Source organism: Scyliorhinus torazame, chromosome 2 (assembly GCF_047496885.1).
Source record: "Scyliorhinus torazame isolate Kashiwa2021f chromosome 2, sScyTor2.1, whole genome shotgun sequence".
NCBI classification, from domain to species: Eukaryota; Metazoa; Chordata; class Chondrichthyes; order Carcharhiniformes; family Scyliorhinidae; genus Scyliorhinus; species Scyliorhinus torazame.
The window spans coordinates 198735327-198760875 of record NC_092708.1 but is presented as its reverse complement, the minus strand read 5'-3'; the positions used below and the strand labels follow the sequence as shown (position 1 = coordinate 198760875).

General features: G+C 45.2%; 1 protein-coding gene across 5 annotated transcripts in view; it reads left to right on the top strand.

Moving 5' to 3' along the window:
* Positions 1-25549, top strand: part of trak2 (trafficking protein, kinesin binding 2) — a 135241-nt gene that overhangs the window by 99380 nt on the left and 10312 nt on the right. For all 5 annotated transcript variants that reach the window (XM_072482348.1, XM_072482340.1, XM_072482357.1 and 2 more), the window contains 10 exons: positions 4089-4167; positions 5753-5883; positions 6030-6104; positions 9632-9766; positions 11782-11858; positions 12327-12527; positions 19850-20154; positions 21013-21309; positions 22446-22545; positions 23627-24330. In XM_072482348.1, the coding sequence (XP_072338449.1) occupies positions 4089-4167; positions 5753-5883; positions 6030-6104; positions 9632-9766; positions 11782-11858; positions 12327-12527; positions 19850-20154; positions 21013-21309; positions 22446-22545; positions 23627-24320 (2094 nt within the window). In that variant the 3' untranslated portion in view covers positions 24321-24330. The remainder of the gene's footprint in view (positions 1-4088; positions 4168-5752; positions 5884-6029; positions 6105-9631; positions 9767-11781; positions 11859-12326; positions 12528-19849; positions 20155-21012; positions 21310-22445; positions 22546-23626; positions 24331-25549) is intronic.

Genomic DNA, 25549 nt, shown 5'->3' with positions numbered 1-25549 from the left:
TGTGTGTGTTGTAAATTGTAAAAATGTTGAAAATTTGGGAAAAAAATACTTTTTTAAAAAAAGATGTGCGTTGCTATTGTTCTAATATTGCAAGGCCCCTTTTAAGAGATGAGTCATATGATAGTCCATGATGCGGGATTGGAGTCAGCCTAAACTAAGCCTTTGTACAGTTCACAACCATCTAATAAACCTCCTGTGATTATTTTGTTCAATCCATGTGCTTAGCATGTGCGGCTTTTTATTCTGCAAGTACAATACACAACAGCTTTTGACATACAGATGGTCATATTTGCTGGTAGGGTTGGGAGGAAGCTTGTGTGACATTGACCAATTGTCCTGAATGACCTCTTCCTATGCTTTACTATGTTTTACGTTCAATATAATTCTCTGTTTTGCAATCGTTTACGTCAATCAGGTGACCATGGGCAATTTAGACTTCTTAAAACCCAAGCTACCAACCAAGTTCAGATTTTGTTGCTGGTATGTGCTCAGCCTATGAGGAGGCCGTTTTTAAAAAATGGTTTTAAATGAAGGAGATGGATGAATTTCTCCTCTCTTGCAGTTGCTGTTGAGTTTAATTACCATTTTCAATCTGATCATCAGAAAAGGGGCATGGGAAGATGAAAGTACTTGTCCACAGCAGTGTTCCCTTGGGAGTGACAGGGCTAGATTAGGAGACTTCCACTTCTATTACCATGTACTGTATCTTGGAAGCTACAGTGGCGTACATAAGGTAGATGGCTGCATTCGAACCCCAAAGACATGGGCAGTTGAGGAGGAATCGGCTGGTGGGAGTGTGCCAATGTGAAATTACCAAATGTGCCTTGGCATCGATGGAAGGTTTTCTGTTGACACACGGTTTAGTACTTTCACGTTGCATTTCAGCTCACACCTCTTGTGCAGAATTATATTTTGTCAGCAAGGTAAATTTGCAGCATCAGCCAAGCCCTACCTTAACTGCAACATTTTTTTTTCTCCTGGGGAGAATGATAGACCCCATAGTACCTGTGATAGCCAAAGGTAAGGAAGGACTTTATACAGCACCAGATAGGCAGGATAACAACTAGGTTTATTTACTCTAATAATAATAATTAATAATCTTTATTGTCACAAGTAGGCTTACATTAACACTGCAATGAAGTTACTGTGAGAAACCCTTCGTCGCCACATTCCGGCACCTGTCGGGTACAAGGAATCAAACCTTGGGACCCATATGTTGTGAAGCTAACCACTGTGCTACCGTGCACAATTTGTCAATTACACTACTCCTCACCCTGCAGGGCCACCCTCCCCGACCTCCCAGGTCAGGGTTTATTTCCTGTGACATTCCTCCCAATGAGGGGGGAGGCTCTGCCCCCTTCTTCCTCCACCCCCCCCCCCCCCCCAAACCACCTGATGAGTTTGTACTCCAAGGTGTAGGAGAGCAACCATATACAATATAGGATTTGGTCCCTGAGGGGGTCGTAACAATATCACAATTCCAAATAGGCAGCATGTCACTGGCCATTTGATTAGCAAAGTTTATAAAGAGAGAAAATTACATTTCTGTAGCGCCTTTCAAAACTTCAGGAAGTTCCAAAGTGCTTCTCAGCCAATGGAGTACATTGAAACAGTCACAGATTTGACCTCTATTCCCTAGAGGTTAGAAGAATGAGAAGTGAACTCAAAATGGTAGGTGCTGAGAGGCTCTTTCCCCTGGCTGAGGTCCATAGAACATAGTCTCAGAATAAAAGGTCACCCATTTAGAACTGAAGCAAGGAGAAAATTTCTTTGCTCAATATGTTGTGAACCGTTGGAATTTCCTACCCCACAGAGCAGTAGTTGCTCAGTTGTTGAGTGAATTTGTGACAGAGATTGATATTTTTGGTTGCATGGGGAATTGAAGAATGGGGATAGTGCAGGAAGTAGGGTTGAGGTAGAAAATGAGCTATAATTGTGTTGAACTGCAGAAAAGGCTCAAGGGCTGAATGACCTATTCCTGCTCTAATTTATTCTTGCAAGAGGAGCTTGGCTTCTGCTCGGCATCCTCTTATTGCTACACCACTAAAACTGGGAACTCAAAGCAGATTTGGGACTCGACCTTGTGTTCCACTTACCGCGAGGTAATGTGCACAACGTGCAGTCTTGTTTTTAATACCAAAGTTTAGTGTGAATGATGCAACAAACACCTCATAATGTTTGGATAAATGTCCAACAGCTCTCCAGCTGTGAGAAGCATTGCCAAAGTTGGAATTGGAAGGTAAGACTGGTTGGACCTCCCTAACAATTGGGCAGTGCCAATTGGTTTGCTGGCTGTGTGAAAATACCCATGGCTCATTCTTGGATTCCCGTCTGTGAACTAAATAACATGTAATGATAATAATTGCTTATTGTCACAAGTAGGCTTCAATGAAGTTACTGTGAAAAGCCCCTAGTTGCCACATTCTGACGCCTGTTCAGAGAGGCCGATACGGGAATTGAACCCGCGCTGCTGGCCTTGTTCTGCATTACAAGCCAGCTATTAGCCCACTATGCTAAAGCAGCCCCCAAACATGTCCTGTTGGAGGATAAACAGTTTTACGTGTATGCAATAAGGCTATGACTATCTGAGGTTAATGAATCTGAAGTGGTTACACAATCATTTGTATACCAAAAAGCCTTGGGTAGCTTTGAAGATACAATCATAATTTTACTTGATAGTAACTTTGGTTTCTCTTTTCCTATTCCATGTGTATTGAAATTCTGATGAAGGGCCATTAACCTGGAATGTTAACTCTGTTTACCCCTCCATGCATGCATGCTGAGTATTTCCAGTCTTTTCCAGTCTTTTCTGGTTTTATTTCTGGTTTTCAACTTCCCCAGTATTTTACTTCTATCTTCATTTCAAGTTATGGCTTCATTCAATGGAGTGTTGTAATGCTGTTTTCATAGTGACGTCAGTGTATTGCTTATTCCATGCCACAGTGGATTAATTAGATTAACAGCCTGGACGCCAGATAACATAACCTTTCAGAACGATGTAGGCACTAGTTTGCATGACCTAGATTAGCAGCATTGTGCACCCATAGCATGACCTAGATGAGCAGCTTGGCGCTAGATAGCGTGACCTCATGGTCCACGAAACTTTATTTATGAAACTGGGACAAATTTATGAAACTGGGACAAAATTTCAGAACTTAACATTTTATATCTGTTCACATCAATCTTTTCTCATGACAGCCACCTCAATGCTCTTCCTGAGATTTTACTTGGAAACAGTCTGTGGGTTCCTCAATGTAATTTTTAACAACACACCTGATAGTGGCTGAAGTTCTGTTCAAGGTTAATGGCTGCTCCATATTACATCTATAATTATTAATCTGTATTCCTGGAACTGTTATTGATAACACATCATAAAACTATAGTTCGATTTGCTATTCTGCAAATAAGCAATTAGGCTTATCTAGTTAATACATCAAATCAGAGTGTCAAACACTAAACTTATCATTGACTGTACAAGGTGGTACAGTGCATCTCTTAAATGGTAAGGTTAAGGATCAGGGTGGGACAAAGTGACGCACAGGTTAACATGTTGACCTGGGTTTAAATTCAATTTAATTTGATGCAGTAAAAATTCCCTCTTTGATAATACTGCTGGGAAATGTACATGGAAAGTCGTGCCTGCTTTTGAAGCAGGCATGAGACTTCAGGGGGAAAAATGCTACTGGTTGGCAGTTTCATTCAGGCCTCAAGCATAATTGGGAAGGGAAATGGTCAAATCCACACCAGTGTACTGGCCATGGATTTGCTTTTGCAAGAGAGACTGTAAAAGCACATTATTGAAATTAAGTAGGAGCTTTACCTGTGGTTAAGTGACAGGTGTCAGTCCTGTCCTCCGTTTCATACAAATGAATGGAATTTCTGTTTAGTGTGGCCTTTGCATTTGTTTCATTCCAATATTCAGATTGCAATTTGCTCTCAGTGAATTGTGATTTTGCATGTGCCATTTCTCACATAAATGCAGTGTGAGCTGGCAAGGACCTGAAGCAGCAAATGCAGTGTGATGTACAGAAAGAATCTGTAAATATCCTTACTTAGTTTGATTGTCGCTCTGTCCCTTCATTCCAAAGGCTTGTCACCTGAAGACAGAAACTATCAGCTATGAAGAGAAGGAACAGCAGCTGGTCAATGACTGTGTGAAGGAGTTAAGTACGTATAATAAATAAAGGAAAGAAACACTTACATTTTTATAATGCCTTTCACTACCTCAATACATCCAGTATCAGTCAGTGAAGTACTGAGCAGGATAGTCAATACCGTGAGATCTGTTTGTCCACCTGAGAATGCAGATGAGCGCTTTGGTTTAACATCCCACCTGACAGGACAGCGAACACTTGGTATTGCACTGGAATGTCCCCCAGGATTTTGTGCTTGCATCTTCCCAAGCGAGCTAGCACTCTCATCTAGAAGAACAAGGGCAGCAGACACGGGAATACCATCACGTCCAAGTGTCCCTTCGGGTCACATTGCATCCTGACTTTGACATACATGTATCAGCTGTCGTTGCTCCTTTATCACTGGGTGAAAATTATGGAGCTCCCTACCTAACAGCGCTGTAGAAGCACCTTCACCATGGACTAGAGCTCAAGAATGAATGAATGAATGAAAATCGCTTATTGTCACAAGTAGGCTTCAAATGAAGTTACTGTGAAAAGCCCTTAGTCGCCACATTCCGGCGCCTGTTTGGGGAGGCTGTTACAGGAATTGAACCGTGCTGCAGGCCTGCCTTGGTCTGCTTTCAAAGTCAGCGATTTAGCCCTGTGCTAAACCAGCCCCAAGGAGGCCTATTACCTTATTGATGGAAATTGGGGATGGTCTTGCTCGTGCCACCCCTATCTTCAACAGGCAGATTTCCTTTTGTGTACAAGTGAGAGTCTCGTTTTGTGCTTGCGCTAATTTTTGAACATAGGAGTTGTCCTCGTCCATGTCAAAATATTTATTCGGAGTTTGCATTTCAAGCATGTTCCTGCTAAATCCCTACAATTCAAAATGCAATGGAGCTTTATCCATTTACTTGAGCTGTGCGTTCCTTTCTATTTTACACACACACAACATGGTAATTCACAAAGGGAAGATGGCGTTCAGTGTAAATCCTGAGTACACAGTGAGATATATTCCAAATTCAGAACTTGGTACTAGTGGGGACATGAGTGACAACATTGTGGCATTATAAGTAAGCTTTTGTTCTGAGCTGTCTTTCGGAGATGATATCAGTTAACAGTGATCCACTTTTGGGCTGCATTTGGACCATGGTCCGAGAGGTTGTGCTGTTCATTTTCTCCTATCATGAAACTTGAAATTATATGATACCTAATTTTTTTTGTTCTTTTGCTGTGGCCAGCCATCATTTATTGCCCAGCCCCAATTGCCCCTCAAAGGGGGTGACAGGCTGCCACCTTGAACCACTGGAGTTGGTGTGGTGAAGGCACTTTCATAGTGCTGTTAGGTTACCAGCTTCAGGAATTTGATCCATCGACAGTGAAGTAATGGCGACATATGTCCAAGTCCGGATTGTGTGTGACTTGAAGGAGGTAGTGTTCTTATGCGTCTGCTACACCTATCCTTCTAGGCGGCAGGAGTCACAGATTTGGGAGGTGCTGGTGGAAGGCTGTGACAATATCCGCAGTATCACCACAGAATTCTTGTCAATTCAAATTATCTGCCATGATCCTGCATTCACTATTTCTTTCTCCTCCTAACTCGCCTCACCCTCCCATTTCTCTTTTTTTTGAAGAAGAAACAAATATACAGATTTCTAACATGGCAGATGAACTTTCCAAAAAGAACAATGACATTGCACGTCACCAGGAGGAGATCACTAACTTGCTCAGCCAAATCGTGGAGCTTCAGCTTAAAGTCAAAGAGGTAAGTGTGAAAAGGCCATGATATGTGACACAAAATTCCTGTCAAAATATATAACCGAGGCTAATGTAAAAGCCTACCTGTCTGCTGCTGGTGTTTCTTTTTTCTTCAAAACACATAATGGGTTGTCTTGGTATTTCTTTTCCTAGTGTGCCATTGAAAAAGAGGAACTTAAACAACATCTGCAGGCCTCCAAAGATGCCCAAAGACAGCTTACGGCAGAGGTGAATATTCCACTTTTTAACCCTGTGCTAGCTTTTATTCTTACAATGCATTAGGGGAAATAGTTTAATGTCTCATACTACGCTGCGAGTATGGGTCTGGACCTCCAGTTTCTGGTGTTGGACTTGACCTCACAAAGTTCTGACTCTGAGGCAAGAGTGCTACCCACTGAAGCATGACTGACTCAGCTAGGAAAGTAACTTCCCTCCCAGTAAAGAGGGAAACTGGCTAGGAATTATTTGGAGAAGGTATCCAGTAGCAGAACCTTATTTGTTAATAACTATTGTTAAAGAATCAAATTGTTTGCTTCTCCTAACACAGATTCCAACTTAGCTGATTTTTGGTCTTGCGCCATAAGAGGCCTTTGAATAAAACAGCCAAGTCACAAAATGCCTAAACGCTGTGCTGCTGTTTTTCTCTCTTGACCCTTTTGCCTTCATTGCCACAGTTGAGTTATGATGTGGAGATGCCGGCGTTGGACTGGGGTGAGCACAGTAAGAAGTCTTACAACACCAGGTTAAAGTCCAACAGGTTTGTTTTGATGTCACTAGCTTTCGGAGTGCTGCTACCCCAGGTTAAAGAGGTGTCAATTGTGTCAAGTTGGTAGGATTTCGCAGGCCAGATGGTGGGGGATGAATGTAATGCAACATGAATCCCAGGTCCCGGTTGAGGCCGCACTCATGTGTGCGGAACTTGGCTATAAGTTTCTGCTCGGCGATTCTGCATTGTCGCGCGTCCTGAAGGCCGTCTTGGAGAACGCTTACCCGGAGATCAGAGGCTGAATGCCCTTGACTGCTGAAGTGTTCCCCGACTGGAAGGGAACATTCCTGCCTGGTGATTGTCGCGCGATGTCCGTTCATTCGTTGTCGCAGCGTCTGCATGGCCTCGCCAATGTACCACACTTCGGGACATCCTTTCCTGCAGCATATGAGGTAGACAGTGTTGGCCGAGTCGCACGGGTATGTACCGCGTACCTGGTGGGTGGTGTTCTCATGTGTAATGGTGGTATCCATGTCGATGATCTGGCACGTCTTGCAGAGATTGCCATGGCAGGGTTGTGTGGTGTCGTGGTCACTGTTCTGAAGGCTGGGTAGTTTGCTGTAAACAATGGTTTGTTTGAGGTTGCGCGGTTGTTTGAAGAGTCGAGCGCCAAATCCCGTTCGTACGAGGGCATCTTTCAACGTCTGTAGATGTCTGTTACGCTCCTCCTCGTCTGAGCAGATCCTGTGTATACGGAGAGCTTGTCCATAGGGGATGGCTTCTTTAATGTGTTTAGGGTGGAAGCTGGAGAAGTGGAGCATCGTGACGTTATCCGTGGGTTTGCAGTAAAGCGAAGTGCTGAGGTGACCATCCTTGATGGAGACGAGTGTGTCCAAGAATGCAACTGATTTTGGAGAGTAGTCCATGGTGAGTCTGATGGTTGGATGGAACTTATTGATGTCATCGTGTAGTCGTTTCAGTGATTCTTCGCCGTGGGTCCAAAGGAAGAAAATGTCATCGATGTATCTGGTGTATAACATCGGTTGAAGGTCCTGTGCGGTGAGTAGGTCTTGTTCAAACTTGTGCATGAAGATGTTGGCGTATTGGGGTGCAAATTTGGTCCCCATGGCTGTTCCGTGCGTCTGGATGAAGAACTTGTTGTCGAAGGTGAAGACGTTGTGATCCAGAATGAAGCGGATGAGTTGCAGAATTGCATCTGGAGATTGGCAGTTGTCGGTGTTGAGTACTGAGGCTGTTGCAGCATGGGGGATCCTGGTAGAGTGCCGAGACGTCCATTGTGACGAGGAATGTTCCTAGTTCAACTGGTCCATGGGTGCTGAGTTTCTGTAGGAAGTCCATCGTGTCACGACAGAAGCTGGGTGTACCTTGTACGATGGGTTTCAAGATGCCCTCGAGGTAGCCAGAGAGGTTCTCACACAGGGTCCCATTGCCTGAAACGATAGGATGGCCTGGGGTGTTGGCCTTGTGTATTTTCGGGAGGCAGTAGAGATCTCCAATGCGGGGAGTACGTGGGATGAGAGCACGTAGGGTGCTCTGAAGATCTGGATCCAAGGTCTTGATCAGTCTGTTAAGTTGGCGGATGTGTTCCTTGGTCGGATCTGCGGGTAACTGTTTGTACTGTTCTTGGTTGTTCAGTGGTCGGTATACTTCTTTGCAGTAGTCCGTTCTGTTCAGTATGACAGTGGCCCCTCCTTTGTCTGCTGGTTTGATGACACTGCTGCGGTTGGTCTTGAGAGACCGGATGGCATTGCGTTATGCTTGGGTGACGTTCGGTGCTGTCTTGTGAATGCGACTGATGAATCTGGCATTGACGCGATTCCTGACGGCTTGAGCATACATGTCGAGTCTAGGGCAGCGGCCTTCCGGAGGGGTCCAATTCGACTCTTTCCTCTTCGGTTGCCGCACTGCAGATCACTCGGTCTGCTGTTCCGGTTCATTAATAGTCTGCTTGGGTTCGCTCTTGGGGTCTGTGGAAGAATTCCCGGAGCCTCATTCGCCTGATTAATTCCTCCGTGTCTGCCGCGAGACTGATGGGGTCCATTTTGGTGGTGGTGCAGAAATTGAGCCCTCTGCTGAGGACTTCGATTTCGTCTGGTTGAAGGGTGTAGTCTGACAAGTTGACAATAGATTTCCCTGTATTGTTTTCTACTGTGGTACCGGGGGTGGCTTGGTTGCTGCTGGTGGTGATGCCGAGTTTCTCAAGCTTCCTGTTCTTGGTATGCATATAGGTGGCATGGTATTGTTGTCTCATCTGTTTGGTGGTGTTCCGCAGCTGGTCTGCTGCGTCCTGAGCGCAAGTTGAGAATATGGCCTCTATCTTGGTTTCCAGGTTGCGTCGTCTGCTGTAGAGCTGGTGTACGAGGTGGTTGAGGAGTGTGAGAGAGGTGCGACGGCAGAGTCTCTCAGCGTAGTCTGTGTTGTAGGTCGACTTGAGTGGGTTTGTGATCTGTAGCCCTTTCGGGATCTTGTCTGCTTTCTTGCATCTTTGTAGAAACGTAATGTCAGTGTCTATATGCGCGATCTTCCAGATCCTCTCCACTTTGAGCCGGCAGTTTGCGGTGTCGATGGTAGTCATGATGTGGAGATGCCGCCGTTGGACTGGGGTGAGCACAGTAAGAAGTCTTACGACACCAGGTTAAAGTCCAACAGGTTTGTTTCGATGTCACTAGCTTTCGGAGCGCTGCTCCTTCCTCAGGTGAATGAAGAGGTATGTTCCAGAAACATATATATATAGACAGATTCAAAGATGCCAGATAATGCTTGGAATGCGAGCATTAGCAGGTGATTAAATCTTTACAGATCTTTACAGTTGAGTTAGACTGGGAATGGGTAGGCTAACATGTCACAAATATTGTACCCTATCAGTCACAACCTTCCATGCAATTGTGTGCAGGAAAAGGAAGCTAGGTGGTGTTGTGTGGTAACGGATAGTGTTTAATTCCCCAGTTTGATGCCGGGGGGGGATGGGATGATGATGATGATCTATGCTTTTCTGACCATTTCAATTTTTTTTTCCTGTTCACTGCAGCTGCTGGAAGTACAAGACCGGAATGCTGAGTGTTTGGGAATGTTGCATGAATCCCAGGAGGAAGTAAAAGAATTGAGGAACAAATCGACATCGTCCTCACTTCAGCGGCCCCAGTCCTACAGTATGTTCCCAATGGTATGGAGACATGATATTAAAACCAGTCTTTTTCCCTTTCTGTCACAGGCTTTCAATCCCACTGTTCAACATTTGGGGGCATTGACGGCTGAAGAACACGAGGGTTGGGCAAGCTTTTCAACTCGCCACTAATGGCTTTTGCACCAATCCTAGGTGTATAGCAGTTATCTCAAATTGATTCCCCATTTGTGTTTTCGCTCCTCCTCTTCCCCTCTCCTCCATCTCCATTTTTTTTCCTCCTTCCCATCAGAAACAAATGAAGCATCTGTCTTGGAGTGGATGCCAAGGCGATTTAATAAAATGGTATCGGGGTGAGGGACATTCCTTATGCAGAGTGACCAGAGAAAAAACTCGGCTGTACACCTGGAGAGCTGCACGCCGGTTGTCTCACCTCAGCCAGCACTTTGAGCAGAGTTCAAAATTCTGTCCTAATTTCAGTTTTGAATATATTCAGTATAAATATTGTTCCACATGGAGTCAAACGCAAAGTCCCATGTGATATATTTTCATGAAGTTTGGCGGATTGAAACCAGTGCTGTATAATTCACTTTGCTGTTGGTGCTGATTTCACAAGATGACAGACACACACACATGAATCAGTCTTATGGGTGATGGTACAGAATATCCAGCAGAAGCAGTGTAGATGGGGCCATGTGTTCCACCTGGGCAGAGCACCTCGTCTCTGAGGCTGCTGTTCAGATGATAGAGTAGACTGAGCTATCAGCTTCGCAAAGCAATAGCAACTTGTTCAACAAGCCAGAGGCCCCCACCCCTCCACATGGATTCCAACAAAGGATGTGTCTCCGTCGTTTGGAATGCGGGGCTGGGTTTTGAAGATTTCTAAATGTCTCAACTGTTAGAATTGAAAGAAAGATTGTGGGGTCTTTTTACCTTAGCTGGCCATCAGCCTCCTTCTGGCCAGCCTGGTTTACTAAATGCAGATTGCCTTTGGAAAGCTGTCTTTGAAGATGGGCTGTGCCGTTCACAGGTGGTCGTTAGTGGATCCTCCGAGATAATGAGGTACAAGTTTCCCTGAAACTGCAACCTGACTTCTGAGAAGTTACATGCAGACATACGTTCAGCCTTTTTGAGGGTTTTTGTTCAGTTTTAAAATGTATGAAATAGCAATGAGAATATCTGTATATATTTTATAAAAATATTCAAGGTGAAATCGTGACTCCTCACACAAAGTAAAACGACCCAAGGCATTAGTACATCATCTCATGAGCAATTGGGACACGAACATGGTCAGGAATTAGGTTTATAAGGATCTTATAAGAGCAGAGAGAGAGGGGCAGCAAGTTATTGTGAGGGAATTCTAGAGCTTAGTATCGAGGTGGCTGAAGACATGGCTGCCAAGGGTGAAGCAAAGAAAATTGGAGATGTGCAGAGATCTGAGATTTGTAGTTGGAAGAGGTTAAAGATGGGAAAGGGCAGGATTGTTAGAGATGAGAATTGGCAAATAGCCTTGCTGTAATGGTAGACTGTTTCACAGTTGCTTCACTCTAAAGCAAAAGATGCCAACCCAGTCATTTTGGTTGAAAATTGTTCTGTTGTATTTTATCAATTAATTATCAGGTCAACAATTTTGCAGCAAGTTGGCCAGAATTCCCTGTCACTGTGATGACTGACTTGGTAATAATAGTGCACATTCACAGGCTTCTTTAGAAACATCAACAGTATCTGTTAAAACAAAAAACTGTGCAGAGGCCAGCAACCCCATGGCTGCCCAAGAAGAGCCCGCATCCAGCTGCCCCAAATCCCTGCATGTCTTCTGCCCAAGAGAGGATTCCATCCCTGGGGTGATTATCTACTCTGTCCCAATTGGTATCTCAAGCCAGGATGACCCTGTGTTGCCCTTAAAGGGTCAATCACCACAGACTCCATACATTATTATAAGATTTTGATATTAGTGATGGGTGTACTTACACATCTGCTGTTCCTGCTGCTAGTATAACTTTTTAAATTTTGCATAAATTTTTTAAAACTGAGAATAAAATGCGACCTGTTTGCAGGATTCCTTGGCAGCTGAGATTGAGGGAAGCATGCGCAGGGAGCTAAATCTGGAAGAGTCTACTGTTCAAGACCAAAGGTAAACGGAAGTGACTTATCTCCTCTCGGCACTTTCATTTTTATTCCTGCTGTGCTTTGAAAAGCAAAAGCTTTGTCTGACTGGGACATGTCGGCTTCCCAAAATGGAGAGAATGATTGTTCGACCCCACCACTCCTTGGCCTTGGAACATGGGAACAAGAGTAGGCCATTTATCCCTTTGAGCTTGTCCCACCATTCAATTAGATAATGGCAGATCTTAACTCCATCCTTAGTTCCACTTTCTTTAATATCCTCATTTAAAAGTCTGCCAATCTCAGATTTTAAATATGCAGGTGACTTCCAGCATCAGAAAAACTGCTTCCTGATTTCCACTATCTTTTGTCAGAAGAACTGCTTCCTGAAATCACTCTGAATGTCTAGCGTTAATTTTCAAATCAAATACAATTATCTTGCCCCCTCCCTGTCCAATGCTCTAATACATACCCCTTTATTTTATTTTCTCCTCAGGAATCAACACAAACGGGTTTTCCATGCCGTCAGAAACATCAATGAAACTATACAATCCCACAAACTCGGATCCCCCCCAGGATCTATCCCAGGATCTGGTTGCTCGTCTGTTGTCATGACCGTGAAACCCCATCAATCTGTCATGGGACCTACTGATACCAATGTAATGAATAACTCTGTGAGTGAACGGAATGCACACTGGTAAGTAGCAGATAGCACTGCTTGCTCTCTGACTGGCCGAAGCTAATGAGCAGGACGGAAAAAGGGGAAACGTACACAGTTGGCTTTTTATATGTTCTGTGTGTTTTATGCTTCAGCACTTTCCTGCCTGCTACCCCACCACCAACCCTGGTCTCCCTTGTCAGTCAAAAATCTGCCTAACTCTGTCTTGAGAAAATTAAATGACCCAGCCTCCACTGCTTTCTGGGAAAGAGAAATCCACAGATGAATGACCCTCTGAAAGACATTATCCTCGTCACCATCTCAAAAGGGAGACTTCTGTGTACCCTAGTTTTACTCTCTCTGACAAGTGGAAGCATCATCCTCCCAGTATCATAGAATCCCGACAGCACAGAAGGAGGCCATTTGGTCCATTGATCTGCACCGAATCTCCGAAAGAGCACTCTTAAGTAGGTTCACTCTACCCACGCTGCCCTGTTCCCAAAATCTCATCGGCACATTCCTGGACACTAGGGGACAATTTAGCATGGCCAATCCACCTGACCTGCACATCTGTGGACTGTGGGAGGAAACCGGAGCACCTGGAGGAAACCCTTGCAGGCACTGGGGAACATGCAGTCTCCGCACAGACGAGCTGGAATCAAACCCGGGTGCCTGGCCCTGTGAAGCAGCAGTGTTAACCACCGTGCCACTATGCCACCCTATGCTGTCAAGTCCCCACAGGACCTTGAATGTTTCAATAAGATCACCTCTCATTCTTCTGAACTCCAATGGTTATAGGCCTGACCTATTCTTCCTTTCTTTATGAGATAAGTTCCTCATTCCAGAAATGAGTCAAGTGAATGAACTGCTAACAGAATTATATGGTTTTTTTAAAATAAGGAGACTAAAACAGTGCACAGAATTCCAGATCTGGTCTCACGAAGACCCTGTACAGCAAAGTAAAACAAAGATAACCTAAGCAGGCTCTTTTTTCTTCTTCAGTTACCCCTGAAGTCAGGTCTGACCCACAGTGCCGCAGTCTCCACCATGGATAAGGCAAGGAGGCAGGTCCTGAATCTACCCCAGCCAGAATGGGAATTGAACCCTGCACTGTTGACACCAATATGACCCAACTGTCCCAGTGTGGCTGGAGTGGCAGATAGTGTGGATTAATTTCTGATAAAGTAATGGCATCTGCATGATGGGTGAAATCTGCAGGAAAGGGTTAATTCTTGCAAGGGATGCAATTACTAGTTCACTCGAACATAAAACAATATACATGAACATTGCCAGAGGTATGTCAGTGGGTTAATGTGTAAAATGGCCTCTAACTAGAAATGTGCCATTTGAGTGGAAGGGTGTGATATAACCAAACAAAAAATCAGTGCATTCTGGGCAGAAATTGCAGCGCCGGGAACAACCCTGCTATCTAATGGCATTCTGTTGCTATTTTGTACCCTGGTGGGGACCCCCTAAAGACCGCACAGTGTCATTTCCTACACTGAGGAGCACCAACGAGTAGAGTTCCTCAGTGCAGGGAGAGATTGGGTTGCCATTTAAAAATGATCAACCCCTCCTGGCATCCCCCAACTTACCTGTTTGGGGGGGGAGGAGGGGTCCTCGAGCACCCTCACCCACCCACCGCATACCGGTGGGGCAGCCCCACAACTGATCCCAGCATGGGCAAATTGCCAGCCTGTCAGTGCCACATAGATAGATAGATTCTGGCGGGATTCGGCTGGTAAATCACACTCCCAAGTCTTCTCATCTTGGAAGATGACAAGCTCATTTGGCCCACACCAAGGATTTTGGCACCTCTGGTATGCCCTGCCAATATAGGATTACCATGAGCATTGATGACAAGTTTCTGGATGATGACACCCTGGAGAAGAGAGGCTATGAGCTGTATGTCAACATTTCTGTCATGGCCATTTCTATCCCAGTTGGAGCAAAAGGAGGCTTATGTGAGAGTCATGTACTCAACAACCCATATGGCATTGTCTCCAGCATCCACTTGAGGGCAGCACGGTAGCACAGTGGGTAGCACTGTTGTTTCACAGGTCCACGGTCCTGGGTTCTATTCACTGCTTGGGTCACTGTCTGTGTGGAGTCTGTGCATTCTCCCTGAGTCTGCATGGGTTTCCTCCGGGTGCTCCGGTTTCCTCCCACGGGTCCCGAAGGACTTGCTGTTGGGTGAATTGGATATTCTGAATTCTCGCTCTTGTGTACCCGAGCAGGCGCTGGAATGTGGCGACCAGGGGCTTTTCACAGTAACGTCATTGCAGTGTTAATGTAAGCCTATTTGTGACAATAATTATTATTATTAATTTACATGGAATGTACAGGTGAATTCAGTCCAATTGGCCTAGCCAGAGTTTATTCTCTATCAGCACATCTTAGTATTTCTTTCTTCCTCATGTACTTAACTAGCTTCCTGTAAAGTACACCAGTGGTCTTCACTGAACTGCTCCGTGTGTTGGGGAGTTCTATATTCTAACCCATCTCCAGGAAACAAAGTTTCTCCCAAATTTCCTATTGATGTGTGATTATCTCTTTGTGTTTATGACCTTCAGTCTTGGCTTCTTCAGCAAGTGGTAACATTTTCTCTACATCCAACCTTTCCATAATCTTTTGAGGTATCAAAAATGAATAATGATGGCAGTGAGTTGAGGAGACCTTAGTTCTATTATAGTAGGCGCACTATGCTGTTAGGGAGAGAGTTCCAGGATGTTGTTCCAGCGACCGTCTCGGAGCGGCGATATATTTCCAAGTCGTGTTGTCCTCCAAGTGAGTGACTTGGAGGGCAACCTCTAGGTGGTGGGGTTCCCAGGTATCTGCTGCTCTTGTCCTTCTAGATGATAGTGGTCGTGGGTTTGGAAGGTGCTGTCTGAAGAACCTTGGTGAGTTACTGCAGTGCATCTTGGATGGCCCACACGGCTGACAATGTTAATCAGTGGTGGAGGGTTTGAATGTTTGTGGAAGGGGGAGAAATCAAGTGGGCTGCTTTATCCTGGATGGTGTCGAGCGTCTTGGATTGGATTGGATTTGTTTATTGTCACGTGTACCAAAGTACAGTGAAAAGTATTTTTCTGCGAGCAGCTCAACAGATCATTAAGTACATAAAAAGAAAAGGAAATAAAAGAAAATACATAATAGGGCAACACAAGGTACACAATGTAACTAGATAACACCGGCATTGGACAAAGCATACAAGGGTGTAGTGTTCATCAGGTCAGTCCATAAGAGGGTTGTTTAGGAGTCCGGTAACAGTGGGGAAGAAGCTGTTTTTGATCCTGTTCGTGCGTGTTCTCAGATTTTGTATCTCCAGCCCGATAGGAGAAGTTGGAAGAGTGAGTAAGCTGGGTGGGAGGGGTCTTTAATTATGCTGCTCGCTTTCCCCAGGCAGCAGGAGGTGTAGATGGAGTCAATGGATGGGAGGCAGGTTCATGTGATGGACTGGGCTGTGTTCACGACTCTCTGAAGTTTCTTGCGGTCTTGGGCCGAGCAGTTGCCATACCAGGCTGTGATGCAGCCTGATAGGATGCTGTATATCATGCATCTGTAGAAGTTGGTAAGAGTTCATGTGTACATGTCGAATTTCCTTAGTTTCCTGAGGAAGTATAGGTGCTGTTGTGCTTTCTTGGTGGTTGTGTCGACGTGGGTGGACCAGGACAGATATTTGGCGATATGTACCCCATGGAATTTGAAACTGCTAACCACCTCCACCTCGGCCCTGTTGATGCTGACAGGGGTGTGTACAGTACTTTGCTTTCTGAAGCCCATGACCAGCTCTTTAGTTTTGCTGGCATTGAGGGATAGATTGTTGTCGCTGCACCACTCCACTAGGTTCTCAATCTCCCTCCTGTATTTTGACTCGTCGTTATTCGAGATCCAGCCCACTATGGTCGTATCGTCAGCAAACTTGTAGATGGAGTTGGAACCAAGTTTTGCCACGCAGTTGTGTGTATACAGGGAGTAGAGTAGGGGGCTAAGTACGCAGCCTTGCGGGGTCGCAGTATTGAGTACAATTGTGGAGGAGGTGTTGTTGTTTATTCTTACTGATTGTGGTCTGTGGGTTAGAAAGTCGAGGGTCCAGTTTCAGAGTGAGGAACCAAGTCCTAGGTTTTGGAGCTTTGATATGAGTTGGCTGGGATTATGGTGTTGAAGGCGGAGCTATAAAATAGGAGTGTGATGTAGGAGTCCTTCTTGTCCTGGATGTTGTGGAGCTTCTTGAGTGCCTTTGGAGCTGCACTCATCCAGGCAAGTGGAGAGTATTCCATTACACTCCTGACTTGTGCTTTGTAGATGGTGGACAAGCTTTTGGGGGGCTGGTCAGGAAGTGAGTTACTCACCGTAGGTTTCCTAGACTTTGACCTGCCCTGGTAGCCACAGTATTAATATGGCTAGTCTAATTCAGTTTTTGATCAATGGTAACCCCCAGGATGTTGATTGTGGGGGATTCAGTGATGGTAATGCCATTGAATGTCAAGGGGGCAATGGTTAGATCCTCTCTTGTAGGAGGTGGTCATTGCCTGGCACTTGTGTGGCGTGAATGTAACTTGCCACTTGTCAGCCCAAGCCTGGATATTGTCCAGATCTTGCTGCATTTGGACATGAACTGATTCATTATCTGAGGAATTGAGAATGGTGCTCAACATTGTGCAGTCATCAGCAAACATCCCCACTTCTGACCTTATGATGGAAGCAGCTGAAGATGGTTGGGCCTAGGACACTACCCTGAGAGACTCCTCGAGTGATGTCCTGGATCTGAGATGATTGACCTCCAACCACCACAACCATCTTCCTTTGTGCCAGGTATGACTCCAACCAGCAGAGAGTTTTCCCCCTGATTCCCATTGACTCCAGTTTTGCTAGGGCTACTTGATGCCATACATGATCAAATGCTGCCTTGGTCTCACCTCACCTCTGGTATCCAGCTCTTTTGGCTGTAATGAAGTCAGGAGCTGAAAGACTCTGGCAAAACCCAAACTGAGCGTCTGTGAGCAGGTTATTGCTGAGTAAGTGCCACTTGATAGCACTGTTGATAACTCTTTTTCCATCACTTTGCTGATGATGGAGTGTAGACTGATAGGATGGTAATTGGCTGGGTTGGATTTGTCCTGTTTCTTGTGAACAGAACACACCTTGCCAATTTTCCACATTGCTGGGTAGATGCCAGTGTTGTAGCTGTACCGGAACAGCTTGGCTAGGGGTGCAGCAAGCTCTGGAGCACAAGTCTTCAGTACTGTTGCGGGATATTATCAGGGCTCATAGCCTTTGCAGTATCCAGCGCCTTCAGCCGTTTCTTGATATCACATAGAGTGAATCGTATTGGCTGAAGACATTTGTGATGCTGAAGGAGACCGAGATGGATCATCCCCTCAGCACTTCTGGCTGAAGATTTTTTCGAATGCCTAGGCCTTGTCTTTTGCACAGATGTGCTGGACTCCTCCATCATTGAGGATGGGGATATTTGTGGAGCCTCCTCCTCCAGTGAGTTGTTTAATTGTCAACCACCATTCACGGCTGAATGTGGCAGGATTGCAGAGCTTCGATCTGATGCATTTGTTGTGGAATCGCTCAGCTTAAATAGTCCTGTGTTGTAGCTTCACCAGGTTGATACCTCATTTTTCGGTATGCCTGGTGTTTCTCCTGGCATGCTGTTCTGCACTCTTCATTGAACCAGGATTGATCTCCTGGCTTGGTGGTAATGGTAGAGTGGGGGAAATGCTGGGCCATGAGGTTGCAGATTGTGGTTGAATACAATTCTGCTGCTGCTGATGGCCCACAATGCCTCATGGATGCCCAGTCTTTAGTTGCTAGGTCTGTTCGAAGTCTATCCCATTTAACACGGTGGTAGTGCTACACAACACGATAAATCAATGTAAAGATGGGGCATTGTCTCCACAAGGACTGTGCAGTGGTCACTTCTATTGATACTGACACTGGCACGACAAATGCATCTACGGCAGGCAGATCGGTGAGGATGAGGTCAAGTATGTTCTTCCCTCTTGTTGGCTCCCTCACCATCTGCTGCAGTCCCAGCCTTGAAGCTATGTCCTTTAAGACCCGGCCAGCTCGGTCTGTGGTGGAACAACCGAGCCACTCTTGGTGATGCACCCAGAGCATATTCTGCATCCTTGCCACCCTCAGTGCTTCCTCCAGGTGATGTTCAACATGGAGGAGCACCGATTCATCAGCTGATGGTAGCCGGTGTGTGATAATCAGCAGGAGGTTTCCTCGCCCATGTTTAACCTGAAGCCATGAGACATCATGGGGTCCAGAGTTGATGCTGAGAACTCTCAGGGCAACTCCCTCCCGACTCTATATCACTGTGCCACCCCCTCTGCTGGGTCTGTCCTGCTGGTGAGACAGGACATACCCAGGAATGGTGACAGTGGTGTCTGGGACATTGTACAGTATGATGCTGTGAGAATGACTCTGTCAGGTTGTTGTTTAACTAGTCTGTGAAACAGCGCTCCCAACTTTGGCACAAGGCCCCAGATGTCAGTAAGGAGGACTTTGCAGGTTTGACAGGGTTGGGTTTGCCATTGTCGTTTCTGGTCCCTGGTTTGATGCCGCGTGGTCTGTCCAGTTTTCGTAGCGGTTGAATAGGCTGTTTCAGAGGGCATTTAAGAGTCAACCACATTGCTGTGGGTCTGGAGTCCCATGTAGGCCAGAGGTGAAAAAAAAATGAAATAATGAAAATCGCTTATTGTCACAAGTCGGCTTCAAATGAAGTTACTGTGAAAAGCCCCTAGTCACCACATTCCGGCGCCTGTTCGGGGAGGCTGTTACGGGAATTGAACCATGCTGCTGGCCTGCCTTGGTCTGCTTTCAAAGCCAGCGATTTAGCCCTGTGCTATACAGCCCCTGGTAAGGATATTAGTGAACCAGATGGGCTTTTACTACAATCTACAATGGTTTCATGGGCATCACTGGACTTTTAATTCCAGATATTTTATTGAGTTTAAATTCCATCACCTTCTATGGTGGGATTCTAACCCGGGTCCCCAGAGCATCGTCCTGCGTCTCTGGATTACTAGCCTATGCCACTGCCTCCCCATTACAAGACTTCTAATTCTCAACTGACAGTCTATTACTGTATCATCAGACAGCAGTGGATTTATTAAACCAACATGCTGTTTCTCATCTGATAACCTGTGAAATTGTTTCTGTTGAATAAAAGTTGTGCATTCACTGTAACCCAGCATCCGTATGCATAGAGTTGAGTTGGAACTGCTGATTCACGATTGCAGGTTAATTGGTCACTCGCTACTCATTGCTGGTTAATTCAGTCTGGGCCACCTTAACTTGGAAAACCTTTCAGACGTTTCTCACACTCTCGTTTTCACTCTCAGTCACCTCTCTAGGATTGGGAAGCCTGGTACTCCTGGGGGGAAAGACCTGGCCACTGCCCTGCGCCGGCTCTCCCTGCGGCAGGAGAATTACCTGAGTGAGAAAATGTTCTTCGACGATGAGCGAGACCGGAAACTGTTGGCCCTGGCAACAGAAGATGAAAGCAGCTGTAGTACGCCGGCAGAGAGTGTCCTGTCCACGGGGACCAACCTCACAGATCTAACGGAGATGTCCTGCTTGTCTGGGGTATCCAGCTATTTCCGCACATTCTTACCTGAGAAGCTACAGATAGTCAAGCCAATAGAAGGTAAGGAGGAAAGAGAGGGTAGTCTAGCCTGAATGATTGTAATTAGTTTAAGAAATAAATACCAAGTCCAGCACCTAGAACCTTTTATCACATTAGCAGTCATGAGGTGTATTGGGGATGGAGAGAGATGTGGTGAAAGTTGGTCTTTGGCCAACCCTTTATTTCAATGTTATCTGTGTTATCAATGGCCCGATCTCACCATTCAGTTATGCAAAAATAAATAAGATTTATTGTATTGGCTGTGTAGCCTTAATCAAGAAATCTGCCAAATGGAAATTGACACGATCTGGGATAAATAATCCTTATTGTTTAAACAATTGATTCATAAAGTTAGAGACAATAAAATGTTAGAAATCAACTCCTTGTTTCAAAACATTCTTCGTAAGGCCGCACAGTAATCCTGCATCTAGAAACTCAGATAAAGAACTTCCTTGAAATCAGCAGTGATGTCTATCCATACAGTTCATGGTACCTCTCCCTGAAGGCAACCAGAGGTTCAAACTAAACTTTGCTTTGTATCTCCAGTTTATACATTCTAATTCTTGCCGAATTTAGCTTTGTTCTATGGCTAGGTGCATATCCTGGTCAATATCCTGCTCTGTTATCTAAAGATATTTTCTGCTCCACTGTTATTAGTGTTATTGAAATCTTTGCCAGCATACCTTGTACGCCAATTCTGCCTACACGTAGTTTAAACTTAATTGCTATTTGAGCTGTTCAGTTTTTATATTTAAAAAATGTAAAAACATGTCTGTATTCTCACCATCTGAGACTTGATGCTTGTGTTGATGATACATTTATCAATCCTACGAATTCCTGATTTGTATTTTGTTTGTGCCTTTTCCTGTCACTCGATAGGTTCTATGACTTTGCACCAGTGGCAACAATTAGCACAGCCCAACCTGGGCACGATTTTAGACCCACGACCCGGGGTACTCACTAAAGGCTTTGAGCTGCTGCCAGACGATGACATATATCACTTGGCTGATCTGGAGGAGGATAGCGAGGAGGGCATCACCTTCAAAGCCCAGCGCACATCTACCCCCGAGAGTAAGAAGGAGAATGGAGAGGAGAAGCAGCAACCAAAGGGGCAGGAGCCACCGCCGAATATTTTTCTGCCAATGACTAGCTTCTCCACTCATGACATGACAGCTGGTGAGTTACACTAATGTAGATAGCCAGTGGATCAATAAACTGGTACCTTGTTGAATAAGAATCAGTGAGCAAATGATCTTTAAGAGTTGTATTAGACAGTAATGGGCATCACCGTTTTAAGGAGGTTATAGATCATGAACTTCTCATCCCCCCCCTCCCCTTGGAAGAATGCAATGAGATTTTTCTTATTTTTAAAAGTAGGGATTTATACAAATCATTACGACAGCCTCCAGATCTCACTACAGTACATACAAAATTGAACTGGCCATTAATTCATGTTGTAAGTGTACTGCCTCATTTAGAATGCATGTTCAGCCATCCATGCAAGTTTTATGTCAGAATCAACAATTTATTAAGTATGCAATACATAAACCTGTATTTAGCAGCACCTACCTTGCATGTTTTGACCAAAGAGTTCAAATGTGTTACAGTTCCAAGCTCACTGTGCAGCAGATCAGACCTGAATCAAATTCAAAATTTTGTTCCAAACTTATGTTTTGTACCTTTTTGTTAACCCTTGTGCAAAATGACATACTTCATATTATGTATCATCCAATACTGATTTCATTATGTTCTGACCTTGAAATATGCTCTCTTAACTTTACCACTTTTCCAGATCAAGGCTGTGGTCTTCCTCATGCAGGTCCTTGATTTTGAAATCTCCTTTTAATGGAGGAACAAATGGAGCTTTTCTGCCTGAAGAATCAAAAATTCCCCATTTAACAAAGGCTGATGTTATTACAATATGTAGAGTAACTCTTTCCTTAAAAGAGGTTGAGGTGGCTCCCGACAGAAGTGATGCATAAGGGCCCTAACTTGAGGCTTGGATGTGCTCTTCTGCTGTCGATGTTCTTAATTGTACACTGGGATTGCCAGAAGGACTTAGTAAACATGGTGAGATAACTCCGGCAAAAAGAAACATCTGCGGTTGTTTGGCATGGGCCATTTTTGTCCCTCCTCACGCCTGCCTATTCATGGTGTTGGCAGACTGTGCCAACCTATTGGGTTACAAGTGGGTGTGTGGCACAGGTGGGAGATAAAGAAAGAATGTGTCTTGAAACAGGGGCCTTTGAATTGTTCAGACTGTTATTTGTATTTTAAATCAGCACATGGAAATGTTCTCTCTCTCTTCTTAGTGCGGAATCCTGGGAAATGTCTGTCACAGACTAATTCTACGTTCACCTTCACCACCTGCCGGATCCTCCATCCTACAGATGTTGCGCAAGTCACAACAAGGTGAGATGTTGGCCCGCATTGTATTGTTTTCCTGTCACCCCCATTGATCAGCTGCCATGTTCAATTGCACATGACAGCTTGTATTTTTTAAAATGCATTTAGAGTACTCAATTATTCATTTTCAAATTAAGGGGCAATTTAGCGTGGCCTACCCGGAACATCTTTTTGGGTTGTGAGGGTGAGACCCACGCAGTCACGGGGAGAATGTGCAAACAACTCCACACAGACAGTGACCCGGGTCCTCGGTGCTGTGAGGCAGCAGTGTTCTCTCTCACCTTTTCTCTCTCTCTATCTCTCTCTCTCTCTCTCTCTCTCTCTCTCTCTCTCTTTCTCTCCTTCTCGTGCTCTCTCTCTCTCTCTCTCTCTCCTTCTCGTGCTCTCTCTCTCTCTCTCTCTCTCTCTCTCCTTTTCTCTCTCTCTCTCTGCCTGTCTATCTCTCTCTCCTTTTTTCTCTCTCTCTCTGCCTGTCTATCCCTCTCCCCCTCTCTCTCTCTCTCTCTCTCTTTCCCTCTGCCTGTCTGTCTCTCTCTATCCCTCCTTTTTTTCTCTCTCACTCCTTTTCTCTCTCTCTCTTTCTCTCTCTCTCCCTCTCTCTCTCTCTCTCTCTCTCTTTCTCCCTCCCACTCTCCCTCTGCCTGTCTGTCTCTCTCTATATCTGCTTTTTTCTCGCTCTCGAGCTCTCTATCCTCTATCTCTCTAATTTCTCCTTTCATGTTTTCACATTTTATTTCTTTGTTATTGCAATGTGACTTCATCCAATTCAAGTGCCAGTGTATGTAAACTTGAATACACTATAATATCCAAATAGGCTTATGGAAAATAGAATGCATCAGACCTAGAACTTGGATCACCAGGATTCCTCCAAACATTCACTGATAGCACTGTCACATATTGTTCAGACTTCACGTGGATAGTTTTGTGGCTAACATTGTACAGTGCTGTGCGATAGAGAATTCCACAGTTTTTCGTTCATCGTGTAATTTAATCTCAAGAAGATGCAATTCTGCTTTGTAAAATATTTCTGCAGCATATTTGATGGTGAAAGCTTGTTTGATCTATCTCTCTCTGTTTTTTGTTTTAGCCTCACATATGCTTCAGTGCCAACTACAGGGGGATCATCCGTCAACATGATCACCAATCCAAGCACTCCAATAGCTTCTTGCCGCCCAAGCATTGGTGAATCCTTCATGAACAGGAGGGAGTCGACTACCACTTTGAGCACTACCAGCAGTCTAACAAAACTCCTGCTCGACCGTGGGATCTCCGCTGGTATTTATCGTTGTCCCCTGTTGAAGTGTCCACCTGTGATTCGCCCCAAGACGTTAGCCATACCGTGTACCCCACCAAACTCTCCCTCCAGCTCTCCATGCCCATCGCCCTTGCCCTTCGATACGAGGGGAGCTATCGACAATTTCCTGGCTTCACGGCCCGCCGAGACACTTCTCCAAGAGGTTTATTGTCTGAAACCTGGACGAAGCCGTGCAGATTCCGCTCCCATCAATCTGAATTTGGTCAAGAAGCTGCAAAGAATGGGAATTGCCCAAATGGTCAACCCATGGAACGTTCCAGAACACGACGAACGCCCAGAGTGTAAGAGTAGGCAACGCAGGCCAGAATCGGCAGTATTCGTGGGGACCGGCAGCAGTCTTCTGGGGGGCCTAAGGCGGAACCAGAGTCTCCCCAGTGTGATTGGTGGACTTGGCGTGCCAGTACCAACAATGGACAGCTTAAATGAAGGGAAGACTGAAGCCAAGTTGGATTTACCAGCAAAGTGATGGCCATGAGGTATCACTGGCGCAAATGTCTGGTGTTCTCTACATTCCCCCCCCCCCCCCCCCCCCCCCCTCCCCAAAACACTCCCCCAACCCCTCTGAACAATACTCCCCCTGAGCAATACTAACTGGAAGAAAGGGTGTTTAGTTTTGGTTTTGTTGCGAGGCCCCTGAAAGTCTGAAGATGGTGAGCGTAAGTGAGTGAGCAAAAAAGTAGGTTGAGTTGGAGAAGGAAATGGTGATGGTTTCCAGAGAGGGTAAAGGAAGGGAACTGATTAATGATGAGGTATGGGCAGAGAGGAGAGGTAAAATGGAAAGGCTGTGAAGGTTTTGAGGGTTTGCAAAAAGGAGTGATGAAAATGAGGTACAGGCACGGATGCTGGCTGTGGCAGCTCAACACTGATTGATGGTGGTAACTCTGCAAGTTAAGCACAATTCCTGAATACTCATTCTCTTTCCCAGGAAGTTATTTTGCTGTTTGCTTCAGGAATTCCACAACAGCACAGCATTAAAGCACAGTCCAGAAAACCTTATCTGGGAAAAGCACCGTTTTAGCAGCCACTTGCAGTGCTGTCAAGCAACGATGAGTGAGTGCGCCAATTGAGAATCCCTGACGGCCCCGATACAGGAAGAGTCCTGCTGGATTTCTTTGTTGTCTGCACCTTGCATTGCACCACCAGCTTTTGAACTGACTAGCAGTTTTAAATCACAAGTACTTTGACACTTCTTAAGTCAGTCACCACATCAGATCCTCGTTTGCAGAGAAATATTAACCTTTTTCTTCCTTCGTACGATATTTTTGTGTTTGTAACATAAACCCACCCCAGAGCATTTAAGAAGAGTTATGAGGTTAGATTTTCTGGAACCCTGTTTAGCAAGGCATTTCAGCATTTTTGGGAGGGGGCCTGAGAATAGGGACGCTTGCAGCCCTCGGCTATTGCATGCATTTCTTTTGACAGTACTGTCATTGTTTCTAGAACCGTCACAATATGTCAGAGCTGTGCTATTCAAATACATTATGTACTCTTGACTGGAAATTGGGAGCTCCCAGCATTGCTGCCTTGTGAGCACCAGACTGCACAATGCATAGTCTTAGTGACAAGGGACTGACGGCCATTCAGGTTAAAACCATGTGTATTAAATAATGTGTTATCTTTGGGTGACCTGGGGACTATATAGTGGAAGCTGTTTGAGGTGGTGGTGCAGGTTGCTGAGCTTGACTATCAAGGTAT